This window comes from Ochotona curzoniae, unplaced genomic scaffold (genome assembly GCF_017591425.1).
Source record: "Ochotona curzoniae isolate NIBS_2020 unplaced genomic scaffold, NIBS_Ocur_1.0 contig_3520, whole genome shotgun sequence".
In the NCBI taxonomy this organism is placed as follows: domain Eukaryota; kingdom Metazoa; phylum Chordata; class Mammalia; order Lagomorpha; family Ochotonidae; genus Ochotona; species Ochotona curzoniae.
In genome coordinates, this window is record NW_024465894.1 from 22,796,869 (window position 1) to 22,810,265 (window position 13,397).

The following is a 13,397-nucleotide window of genomic DNA, read 5'->3' on the forward strand; positions in this document are numbered from 1 at the left end:
TCCTTCTCTAGATGACTAGTAGGAAGCTAAGGGTCTCTTTGTGATGGAGAGCTTCCTTTGACAAGGGCTGAACTCTGTCTCTCCAGCGTTGAAAATGCAAATGGAGCAGTCCTGAAACTATGCAGCACTAAGGGGCTCCCAGGAAGCAAGCCTGTCTGTGTAGGGGAGAGGCTGAAGTGAAGAGCTGATTAATTGTGTGGGAGCAGAAGGGTGACACTTGAGAGAGTGGAGGGTGGAACTGCTCAGTTCATGTCAGCTTGCTACCTCAACTGCCAGGCTCCTTGGCCCAGACAGTGAGTGCCAGGTTCCCTTCAGAGTCCTCCTCTCCACCTCCTTTGAAATGCGCTCCAATTAGAGGTGTGACTCTCAGGCCAGGTGCAACTTGAGCCTTGCCTTGCTCTCCTAGAATCCGTCAGAGAAGGGTGGGGTAAGGGGCTTGCTTTATTGGGCATGGACGATTGGGTCAGCTGAGCCACAGAAATGAGGCCAGACCTATTTGGCTGTCCATCATGGCTTTATTGCAGAGGACACTGGTGATAACAGAGGGCTTTTTCTTACCTCAGGCCCTTCTGGCTTGATGACAAGGTTATCTCTTTTTTACTTTTGCTTGTAAGTTGTGGTAGTGTATTTGATTTCAGGCAATCCAGACTGAATTTTTGAGTGTTAAGAGCCTGTTAATACTGTCCCCGATTTATAACCCTGAGGAGTGGCAGTTTCGTTTTTTTTAAAAACTGCGTACCTGGAGGGCATCCAGAATGAAAATAGTGTCATGGAGACAGAAGAAATGGAAGTTTGGGAGCTGCAGTCCACGCTGCACAGATGGAAGGAAGGAAATGAGAGACAATGTCCAACTGTGGTAGCTTCCTCAATAAATCCTGTGAAAGAAGCTAGGAAGCCTGAATGAATTACACCTGATGTGTCCATAGCTTGGTTCCGTCTTGTGAAAACTGAACTTGATAATTTTCATCATCCCAGCCAGCATTTTCTTTTTTTTTTTTTTTTTTTGAAAGTGGGTAATATCATTGTTTCCACACTAATATAATCATTTTGCCCTGTATGTAGGGTTAGGGGAGTAACAAAGGGGAAAGCCCCACCCTACCTCCCACCCATCCCCCATCCCCAACATGAGGCGCGCTCCAAGGGTCCTGCTCAAACAGTTTTGATAGTTCATCAGTTCTGGATTGCTGCCAATCTCTCCGTCCCAACCGTAATGAAACCTATTCAGAGTCCACTGGCTGACAGTCTCTTGATGGTTGGGGTTCCAAGATCAGCAGTTCAGTTGGAGAAATATCCAAAGAAACTTCATCTGAGTTGATCCCAGATCTGATTCTTGAGTGAGTTTGCTAGTACAGACTCCAACACTGTTGTCACACCAATCAGCTTATGCATATGCTGGTCGTTGCGATTACTGGGTCCGTTCGCCAGCCAGCATTTTCAGTGCTCCCCACCTCCAGAGACAATTCGAGAGGGAGAAGAGAATAAAATCCATTAGGTAGTGAAGTACCTGATGGTCGTTTGAGGAGCCACAGTTCAGTTCTTTAGATTTGGTGCCCATGACACATTTCAGAAAGCAGGCGGGATAGCCACTGTCCAGGCCCTGTCAAGGCAACTGCAGGGTGGACTTAACAGTGAACAAATTTATAGCAGGCCATTTTTTTAAAAGACTAATTATCCATTTATTTCAAAGGCAGAATTAGAGAAGGAAAGAGAGAGAGAGAATATGAACATATCTTCCATTTACTGGTTCACTCCTCAAATGGGCCACATAGAAGCCAGGAGCCAGGTGCTGCTTCCATGTTTGCTATGTCTGTGCAGGAACTCAAGCATCTGGACCATCCTTGGCTGCTCTCACAGGTACATTTACAGGGAACTGGACCAGAAGTAGAGCAATTGAGATAGGAACCATCTGGGATGCTGACGCTGTAGTTGATAACTTGTACCTCAATGCTAGCCCCTAGCAGGCTACCCTTGAAGTTGGTGATTTTGTATGGCCGGTGAATATTGTTATAAATATCCAATGCCCCTTGGCATGGAGAGTGTTCCCAGTTCCTGTTAAAGGCATATATCCTTATTCACGTTTGGTTACCTGAGGCAAGTAAAGACACTCAAAGTTAACACTCTAAGAAAGCGGTAAGAAAGGAGGTCCAAGAAAGGGGTCCTTGCTGTGTGCCCTGAGAACCAGGCTGGGAGCAGTGACTGGAAGGACAGACTGGAAGTTGGGGACCCCTTCTGTCAGAGATACTGCATAGCTCCCATTCCTGTTCTCCTGTGGAACATGGAAACATGGGTACTGTAATCCCCCTGTGTTTTGCGGAGGAGTCATAAATCCAGGTTCTTATGTACAATCTTGTGAATTTTAGAATACTGATAACTAATTAAAGGTATTTTACAGCCCCATTCCTAACCCTGGGATGACAATTTCAAACTTCTAGTTTAGGGTATCTAATATTTCTTCTTTTCTACCTTGTTTTTAAATGATTGACTGCTTTAATACATTTGAAAGAGGGCAGGAGAGAAGAGGGGGAGTGAGCAAGAAACATCTTTCCTATTTGCTGTTTTAGCCTCAAATGCCTGAAACAGTTAGGGTTGGGCCAGACCAAAACAAGAAGCCCAACACGTTGTGGTAGTTCTGCTTGTGTGTGAAGGCATTGCGTGCTTGTTCCTTTATGTTGTCACCCCACACCCTAATCTTATTCCTTGCAAGTTCATGTCATTTTCTCCTGCAGGTTTTTGTGGTGACATCTGGTTAAGGGATGGGCTCTAGTTGTGCCTCTGAACACTTCACTGGGCAGTAAAGTGGCAAGGGCAGGGCGGTGGCTCTCATCCTGCCCAGCTAATGGCTGCCTCCTTAGAGTCCTAGCTGATTGCCTTTTAGTACAGCTTAAGCACCACGATTTTTTTTTATTAGATATGATAGAGAGCACATTGATCCTTTGCTTAATTTTATCTATGATTTATTGATTTATTTATTTGAAAAGTAGAGTTAGAGAGAGAGAGAGAGATCTTCCATCCCCCAAGTCACCCTCCAAATGGCTGCAATGGCCAGAGCTGTGCCAGGCTGAAGCCGGGAGCATTCAGCTTCTTCTGGTTCTCCCACATCAGTGCAGGGGCAATATCCTTGAGTCATTTCTCACTGCTTTGTTGGGCCTGCTGACAGGGAGCTGGATGAGAAGTAGAACATCTGGGTCTTGAGCTGGTGCCCAGATGGAATGCTAGCTTTGCCTGTGACAGCCTGCTGTGCCACACTGCCAACGCCAGCATCAGGATCTTTTGAGCCCTCAGGAGTTCCTTGTGTGCTGTCGAGTGGAGTTAGGAGTCCTCAGCCAGAGTTTTTGTTCTTGATGTGCACCAAGTGCACTCCCCATGGATGATGGGCCACATGCTGTTCTTGAGTTGATGTTCTGGTGCCCCTCAGGTGACTGTAAAGTGAAAAATACACTGAGGTTCAGGCTTTGGTTTCTCCCACTTGTCTTTGGTGCTGCTATATTAAAGCTCTGCGCAGAAAGCTCAGGTAAGGAATGTCCCTTCTGTGTGTCTGACTGTTGCAGTCCAATCGGATTGAGGGCCAAGACAGTCAGGCTGTTCTTGTTGGAGCTGGGGCTCATTCAGACACTGAGGAAGGCCAGACAACCTAAGTGTCCAAAGAACATCTGAGAAAGGAACTCTGAGGACTTAGCCGTCATTGCTATTATGAAAAAACATGACTAGATTTCCTTTGTCTTGTTCCCAGGCCGTCTGAGGTCATGTCTCTCCTGTGCCAGCTTCCAATGCCTGGGCAGGGTGAAACACTCACCCAAACCCTTAGCTGGCTTTGCTTTTCGGGCCATTTGGTGGCACTCACATGAGGTGAGTGTGGGTCTCTGAAGGGCAAAAGCCATGATTGTACTCCTGTGTATCCCCCACAGAGCCTCATAAAGAAGAGATGTATGTTTTTGCCTATTGATCTGTTCCTGCCCCTGGCCACGGTAGTGCTCTTTAATTTACTGTGTGAATGAGCATGGCGAGCTGCCCCCCAGGAAGTAATGAGGTGGGTGCTGAGCTCAGGGCTCGAAGGACACAGTGTGCATTCCATGTCAGGAGTCAGGATAACTAGATGCAACTCCTTAGTGTGTAAAAACAAGTGAAACAACTTTGCTGATTTTGATAGTCTTCCCTCTTATACCAACTGTGGCCCTTGTCTTTAAAGTTTTATCGACAGATGTTGATGAAATTTTATCAACAAAAATTCTTCACATCTTTGTCTGATAAATAGTATATATGATATATTTTTGAGAGCTGGCTTAAATATGGCAAAATACATTTTCTGGATTTGTTCCTACCCATGATGGGGAAGGATTAGAGATGTTAAGATTCGTCTCCCCACTGAAATGAAGCTCCCAGAGGCCAGGGTTTGCGTTGGTTTGGGCATTGGCACATCTTCAGGGCCTCAAATGGCACCTGGTGCATAGCAGAGATGCAGTATGTATTTATTGAGTGAACGAATGGATCTTGCTGTTGTGATGGAGTGCTTGTGAAGAGCCTTCTGTTACCTGATTGCTTCTGTTGTGTCCTTTATATGTTAGTGTAGCTTGGGAACTGCTGTGTTGCTGTGCACAGTGGTACTTCCTGAGTAGCTAGCTATGGGTCCCAGGTTTTATCCACAACCATGGTAATAGTGGGAAAATCGAGGCTCAGTGAAATTAAATTGCAAAGATTGTCCATGTCAGGATATCAATCCAAGTCCTGTGAGGTCAGTTGTGACCCTACCTTCTTTCCTTAAGCTTCTTCCCAGTTGTTGTTTCTTTGGTTCACTCCCCAAATGGCTGCAACAGCCAGGGCTGAGCCAGATTAAAACCAAGAGCTTGGAACTCCATCTAGGTGTCCCCAGTGAGTGGCAGGAGCCCATGAACTTGAGCCACCTTCTACCTCTCTCCGAAGAGCATGAGCAGGGAGCTGGATTTTAAGTGAAGCAGAGGTAGGACTTGAATTGGCATCCATGTCGGATGCCCATGTCATAGGTTGTCACAGAGAACATTTTTATGAAAGTTATAAATCTGGAAAGAGAACTGCAGCAACTGTGTGGGCAAGGAGTGGTGGAAGCACTTTCCTTTCTGTTTCCTGTGCTGCTGTACTACACTCAGGGTCTTTGGGCACTGAATAGTTGGCTTAATGTCTGAACACAGGAAAACAAACCCACAAATAAACAAAACCCTCTGGTCATAAATGCTCCTTTGTTATCTGAGCATAAACTTCAGACCATTCCTTTTACCATGCATGTTTTGGGAAATAGATATGTTGCTTGTGAGTTTGGGACCAGCATTTTTTAAAAAAGATTTATTTATTTATTGGAAAGTCAGATATACAGAGAGGAGGAGAGACAGAGAGGAAGATCTTTCATCCGATGATTCACCCCCCAAGTGAGTGCAACGGCCGATGCTATGCCGATCTGAAGCCAGGATCTAGGAACCTCTTCCGGGTATCCCACATGGGTGCAGGGTCCCAAGGCTTTGGGCCATCCTCGAATGCCTTCCCTGACCACAAGGAGGGAGCTGGATGGGAAGTGGAGCTGCCGAGATTAGAACCAGCGCCTATATGGGATCCCTGTGCGTTCAAGGTGAGGACTTTAGCCGCTAGGCCACGCCACCGGGCCCAGGATCAGCATATTGAAGAGGGCTTGCCATATGCACATATCCTTGGTTTTCCTCTTTCCTTGTGACCCAAAAGGAGACAGACACTTGGTCCCCTATGCTGCAGTCCTGGAGCCAGTGTCACAGCTTTGAGTTTGTGGGACGAGACGAGCTGAGTTTCTGACTTCGGAGTTAGTATCTGTCGTGTTAACTGATAACTGATGGAGAAAGTACACTGTCCTTTGGAAGTTAAAAGCATACATTGGACTTTGAAGCCCCAGTTTAACTTCAGCAGTTGAGTTCAAGAAGTATCCTGTTTCCAGTCCAACAATTTCATGAATGCGCTGCTTCTGTTAACAGTAGTTACTCCTTATCTCTGAGGAATGCAGCATTAGACCCCCAGTGGATAGATACTAGGGACACCAGACAATGCTGGAAACTTGATGTATGCTTTTTTTTTCCCCATATAAAAACTTGGGTTATTATTTTGTGTATAAATCAGGCATAGTAGGAGATTAGCAACAATAATAGAGTTGAACAATTATAATAACATACTGCTGTAAAAGTTTTGTGAATGTGGTCTTTCAAAAAGAGTCAAGGGAAATTTAATGTTTTGGGGCCACAGATAACTGAAACCTCAGAAGGCAGAGCATAGTCAGGGAATGCTCCTGTAGATTCCTTCACTCGTCTTGCTGCTTGCCATATGTCAGGGAGGTGCTGGATGCTGGAAGATGTGAACAGCCAGCTGGGCTTCCAGCCAGACACATCCAGACTGGTTGGGAAGGTAAGCATGCAGTTGTCCAGTGGTAAATGCGTCTAGCGTAGCAACCGCCCTGGTGTGTTATGGAATGCTGTGCAATGGAAAATTTTGGCCATAAAGACCTCCTGGAGGAGGAGGCTTTTTTTTTTTTTTTGGTGGAATTTGAAGGATAAGTCCAGTGGAGGAGATTTTTATATTCGGGGGTGAAAACCAGTGTGAATAGGGCCGGAGGAGCATCATTCTGGGTCTTAGGAGGAGTGGTTTGGGGTAATTGGCTGCAAATCTGGGGATTGATGGGGTTGGTTGGAATGTGGGGTGCTTGTGCCCTTGTCTAGAGCCCGATACATTTGATGCCTTGTAGCCTCTTTAGAGAACTACTTTGTGCTGTGTGTGCCTTTCATGGGTGGACTGGCTTCTTGTAGTCCTGTGGGAAGCCAGGCATGCCTCTGGCCCACCTGCAGGAATAGGCAGCTGAAGTCACATTAAGGTACTGGCTTTGCTCTCAGTGGTGCTCTGCATACCTATTGCTAGCTGAAGCCTGGGAACCTTTTGCAGGACTCCCTCTGTAGCAGCAACTTAAGTCTGTCATGTAGCCTCCCGGCCTCACTTTCTCTAGGTGCAAGGTGAGGGCATGGGCTCAGTGGATTCCAATCTTCTGAGTCTAGCCCTGCTTCATTCTCGGAACCTCTTCTGGGCTTGCAAGCCTCTCACCCCCTTGGCTCTGCTTGTTCTCCCCACCCCAAATTTCCCAAAGGAAGTGTTATTGTCTTTAGTTTGGAGCAGTGGAAGTTGATTCTTTTTGGTTTGGGGCTTGGATTTTGTAATGTATGAAGTTTCTCCACTGTCTAGCAACTTGCTCTTAGTGGAGACCAGGATACATGGCAGGTTCTAATGCCCCAAATAGGGAATCTATTATGTGTGCTGATTGGCTTTTCTCCCATCCTTCCAGAATGGTTCTTCTAATTGCCTGCCTTCATTAGAGTAAGTGGGAGAAATTGTGATTCACGCAACTTTGGTGTTATGTGGTACAGATGAGAAATCCCAGTTGGACTTTAGTGATCATGGTCCCTAAGGTGTAGTCCTGTTGTGCACCATAGCTCTGAACTTGAGGCTGGGTGGCTTAACTTCCATTCAAAAGAAGGAATGAGAGTGTTACCTGGTAGAGAACAGTTAGGGAGCAGCTGCACAGTGGTTGGATTTTACACTGGCTAACGAGGACAGTGACTCCTAGACTTGGGAGTGCTCCAGGCTTGGCGTATAGAGTGGGCAACCCTATGTGGAAGAGCGTGATGGGTGTTGATGATTGAGTGAGAGACAGTGATGGTGGAGTTAGGAGGCCATAAGCAAGACTGTGCCCATGTGTTATGTGAGACTGAGTTGTATAGAAAAGTATAGAAAAGCTATTGATTCTTTAGCTGAAATTCAGTTCAGTTGGCCATCGTATGTTTCATCCAGAACGCTGACGAAGAGCGACAGAAGTGTCACTGGACGGAGCACAGGTGTCAGTGATCAGCCTCAGGCGCAGGAGTGCTTCCCAGAGAGGGCAGCTGGGCCTGGCTCTTGGTGTTGGACACTGTGCGGTGGGCTGCAGAGTGGAGAGGAAGCTCTGTCAGTGCCTGAGGCTGGCCAGTGGCCTGGGGACAAGTGGCAGTGTGAGGCTCTGGATATGTCCTCCTGTGGCTGGACCAGGCTGTCAGGAGAAAGGGGAGTCAGCCTGCCCTCATTTCATATCACATGGGAATGTACACTTGTCCTAGGGTACGGGGTCTTCCTGCCTTTCATGGGTTAAATTTATTTTCATTATGGAAATAACATTGAATAATGCTGCAGTTTGTTCTACCAATGAAATGGTTAAGGGCACAGTCCACCCTGTACTGGCTCCTATGCTCTCCCTGGAGGGGGTTCTCCTGGGATGTTCAGAGTGCCCCTGGGCATTCAGACACTGACGTGCATGTTCCATTGTCCTGTTTATCCACTTACTGAAACACAAGTTGGATTCCTGTCCACATGCTGTTCTGCTGCTTGCTCGCTCTTCTGCTTTGAGTGTTTCTTGGACTTCTTTACAAATTAGTATAAATAGTGCTCATGGGTTTTTTTTTTTCCCCCCGAAAGTACAGCACAATAAAGGCAGTTGAATATTGAATCTAATCATAGTGTATGACTTTGGAGGTAGAGGTGGGGATTCTGGTTTGCTTCAAAACCTTTATTGAAGAATGTGCTCGATTAATGGTGCAGTTTGGAAGTTCTGATATCCCGTGTAGTTGTTTATTGTGGCTTGACCAAATACCTTCATTTGAGTGAATGGGATCAATTTGAATTGCTGAATAATTAAAACACACATTCAAAATAGCTGATTTAGCATAAGGTTGTATTTTTTCCCTAATAAGCATTATGCTAATCACATATCTGAGAGCTGGCATCTACATCTATTTCCTTGAGTGTTTAAATTTTTCCATCCCCAATTCCCCTTCCCCTGTATTGTTCTATAACTCAGTATACTTACTCCAGCTGGTTCATTTGTAGCATCTTATGATCTAGTTTCCAGACCTTTCAAATAAATTACTTATTTATATGAAGGGACTGTAATTGACTTTTCGGTTGAGAAACCCAATTCACCCAAGTGGCCAAGGAGAGACATAGTTCATTTTGCTCTATTATCAAATCAATGTTCCAATAATACTTTAAGATTATTTATTTTCCTCAATGTAAGAGAAATGTCAAGATTTATTTCCCATGTTTCTTAAATGTCAGAGGAAATTGACCTGAGACCGAATCACTTCACTGCCTGGTGTTTTACCATGTGCTCAGCTGCAGGCTCAAGAGACAAGACAGTCACTGCTGACAGCATGCATTGGCCTTTTGCACAGCACATGCAGGGCGTGGTTGTGAGGGAAGCTGGTTCCTGCATTGTTGGGGTCTTTTGGTCTAACCCAAGAGATGACATGAGCAAAGATGAAACCCCTGTGAGCAGGATGAGTGAGGCAGGTGTATAAGGAGATGTTGTTTCCAAAAGTTTCTTTTGAGATGAGTTCATGCTAGAGTTGAGATAAACCTTGTTTGAGTGTGTAGCGGGGAGGTAGGATGATCCCATAGTACAGGGGAAGCAAAAACCCAGAGATGCAGGGGTCAATAGGAAGATCAGCAGGAGTTGGGCATGGTCACTCATCTGGTCAACCAGACACAGCCAGCAACCTTTTTATGAGTACACCAAGGTTACAGGAGCTGTTCTGGGGACTGGGTTTGTAAATGAAGTCAGGTATATTTCTTACTCTTAAAGTCATGGTTTGGTGGGTGAGTTAGCAGGAAGGCCATGTAACCGGGAGTCAGAGCAGAGACCTTGGTGAAGGCTTTCCAGAGGGTGTGATCACCCTCCTCAAACACACAAGGAGATTATGTGCCAAAGGATTAGTTTCAACCAGAAACCCCAGCCCTTGTGACGATGACATGGCTTTTCCCTAAACGTTTCCAGGAACTAGAGCAAGATTTGTTCTCTGTGGCTAAAACTCTGACATCTTTGGTATGAATACGGAGACATTATGTTTGGAATTATTTCAGTTTTGATGCTTACAGAAGGAAGTGAGCTAGGAAATTATTGGTGAAAGTTTCTTTCTGGAGCAGATGGCCTCCACTGTTTTCTTGGTGACATGCGATTATTTTTGAAAATGATTTTGAGTTATTGGCTGCAACCTTAGGCTGATGTTGGGAAATGATCTAGGATGGAAAGGGCTAGAAGCTGATGGTCTGCCAAGATGTTGAGAATGAGGGACCTGAATGTCACAGCACCCAATGACTTCTCGGATCAGAGCATGACTGACATGTATTATCCTCAGTCCAAAGCCAGTGTGCAACTAAAGAGCAAAGGATGTAAATGGTGCCAGCTGACTTGTGTGATATCCATATTCTATTATGTGACTTAAAACAAGACTTCAAGGTCAAGAACAAAGTTAATGAGCTCCCCAAGTGTAGGTAGTAGATTGTATTATGGAGTTTATTTCGTAAGATGAAATGCAAGATGGGTGTACCACTGTGCACTAACTTCACCATGAGAGCAGTACTCTTCAAACTTCCATGTTCATCGGAACCATGATGACTTGTGGAAATGCGGGTTTCCATTCACCAGATCCTGGGTTTGGTGGGGTGCACTGTGTGCTTCCATTCCTAACAGACTCTGCCTACCCCAGCCCCCTGTCACCTCCTGTTGCTACCCACCAGTTTCTAGATCACATTTTGAGTAAGAAGGGTCTAAGCTGAGGTTCTTTTCTTTTGAGGTCACATAGCTCTTTGCAAAACCAAGGAAAGCTCTGGATCCTTGGAACAGGGAGCATGTCCCCTGACCTTCTTGCGTCACACTCCACTGTGTAGGGTTTCATGGAGGTGATTTCCACCTTGGTTTTAGAAGTGGCTAGTAGGAAGATGTTCATGTTCTATGATAGTCTCTCAGTAAGTACCTCACCTTGGATTTTCACAGAGTGGATGTAATGTTAACTAGGCAAGTACTGGGTCCCTGCAGGATCTAGGGTTAGGGAGAAGTGGGTGTGATCATTATTTCCAAACTTTCTTTTTTCCTATTTCTGGGGGTAAGGGACAGATAAGGGGATAAGCCATACCAACCTCCCAACCATCCCAGTATCCGGGGATGGGGAAAGGCCACCCAATATCAAATATTTGCTGTCATCATTTGGCTGCGGTAGTTGTCCATATGTTCTGTTCTCCATTCTTTGCTATGGTATCAGATGACTTCTGTAGGCTCTGGGGCTCACAGATCCAGTACCCACCTTGCAGGCAGGTCAAAGGGTCCCTCTGTCCCTGGGGCTCATGGACTCGGCACTCATTATCTCCAGACTGGCATGGCTCATCTTACTTTAGCATCCACTAGTAATCAAGTTATATTCACAGAATGTAGCTTTTATTACTGTCTCTTCTATTTCATTGTCTTGCTTCAGAGAGGCCTCTTAAGATAAGCATTGGTTACCCTTCTTATTTTTAAATGTGGATACAATTGTATTTCCCAGCCATAAGCAGGGAGCATATGGGAAGTGGAGCAACCAGGGTATGAACCATTGCCCATATGGGATGCTGGTGCTTGAAGGAGGAAGATTAGTCAGTTGAGCCATTGTACTTATTGGCCATGACAATGCATTTAAAATCCACTCAACATCACAGCTCAGCAGCCCAGCACAGTAAAATATCTGCTATGGTCCTGTGGCCGACTGGGAGTTAACAGCTCACTGCACTGTCCAGCATCCACAGAAGGTACTGTATAACAAGTTGCTAGCCTGGGGAGTGCTCCAGATTTACATCTGAAGTTCAGTTTGCATGGAATGATTGTCATTTTTGCACCATGTGTAGTTGAAACATCACAAGTGCAATGCTGGCATATCAGGGATTGCCTGTGTCTTTTCTGCACCTTGCACTCTCCATGTAAGTGGACGACCATGCCCTAGCCGTGCACAGAGGCCTTCCTGGTGCCTGCCCTGTGTTGTGTAGATGAGTCGCCATCTGTTTAGTCCCTATCCTCTTAGGGTTCTTTTGGCTTCCTGCTCTGCTCTCTTCTGAATGGATGTAGCAGGTGAGAGGAACAGCATCTGTTTGACTGTTCTGGGCTTTCTCTTGGTTTTCATTCTGGTTGGAGGGTTAATGTGTCTTCATAAGCCAGTGGGTTACCAGGGGAGTGTGAAGGCTGTTATGAGGAGTCCTTGACCTTTATGGTTTTCATTATTTCATTTACTCTTGTTTTGGAGTTAGAACTTCTTCCAGGTTTTGACAATGTATAATTGTGTCAGCTTGTGATTGTCATTGTGCCATTTATTTTGCATGCCATCGTGTTTTTGTGTGTTAGGGATTTGGGAGAAGTGCCCTCAGAGATTGCTCTTCAGGTGCCATATAAAAGCAGATAGCTCCATACATAGAAGGTCAATAAAACAAGTTGTTGATTTTTTTAAAAATAATCTTCTGATCAGTACCAAATTATTTGTGTTGTAGGGAAAAGGACTTGGAGGCCAAGTTCATTATTCAAATGGAGAAAAGCAAAACAACAATCACAAACTTAAAGGTAAGTGGTGACCTGGCTGGTTCCAGTTCCAGGAGCCCAAAGTGTGCTCGGTGGCTGGGGTGGCCTGTGCTGGAAGGGAGCAGCACATTGCCTTGGGAGCTGTTAGCCTCCTCCTCAGCTTGTCCTCGGCTGGGGCCTGGTCCCCAAGCACAGCTGCGATCGCTGGTTTCCTGGGTCTGGACGCCCTGCCCCAGCTGTCTCCCTTCTGTCAACCTCGCTGTGTCCTGGTGAAGGAGCCTGTTCTTGGTAGCTGCTTGCGAGCCCTGCACGTTTCATCTCAATGAAAACCATGCTTTGTAATCCTTGACGAAGTGCTGATGTTGTGATTTAAAACCCAGGACATGAAAGATTTAATGTGAGGGAGGGAGAGAGAGAGAGAGAAGAGGAAAGGGGGAAAGGTGGGGGCGCGGGAAGAAGGGGCAGAGCTGAACTTTTCAGGTTGGCAAGTTACCCTTAAACATCTGGTTAGTTTCTGCTGTTAGCACACGTGTTAAAGGCCTTGAATACTTTTCGAAAGGCGGGAAACAAGGGTATAAAATGAGTAAAGAAACCACATGCCTTTTGGGTTTAGCCCATTTCTCCTTGTAGTCATTAAATTTCTGAGGGTTGCTACTTCTGGCCGAAATATACTTCAGGTAAAAGGAGCAGTCAAAGGGACAGGGCACTTTGAGACCCAGTTTCCGGGTCGCATGGCTCACTCCTACCTTCTGGTTGGGCATGTGTTCTGGATAACTGGCTGGGCCTCCTTGGAGGGCCCTGTCCTGAACCCTTCTCCTCAGAACTTTCCTTCTCTGTTTTGCACCCTCCTTGGCTTTGCAGCTGAGTCTGGCCCCACGTGCATGGAGTTTTTCCTCCCTCGGGCCGCTGGCACCCTCTCCTTTCTGCCAGTCTTCACTTGCTGGCTCCGTGCTGTTGGTTCCCGTGTTTTTTGCCTCATGTTTTTGCCTCTTTGGTAAAAGACCCCTGGCCTTGGATCAAG

At 45.9% G+C, this 13,397-nt stretch overlaps 1 protein-coding gene across 2 annotated transcripts in view; it reads left to right on the top strand.

The window, feature by feature from the left end:
* KIF16B (kinesin family member 16B) overlaps window positions 1-13,397 on the top strand; it is a 254,449-nt gene that overhangs the window by 16,199 nt on the left and 224,853 nt on the right. For both annotated transcript variants that reach the window (XM_040981816.1, XM_040981817.1), the window contains exon 2: window positions 12,349-12,418. In XM_040981816.1, the coding sequence (XP_040837750.1) occupies window positions 12,349-12,418 (70 nt within the window). The remainder of the gene's footprint in view (window positions 1-12,348; window positions 12,419-13,397) is intronic.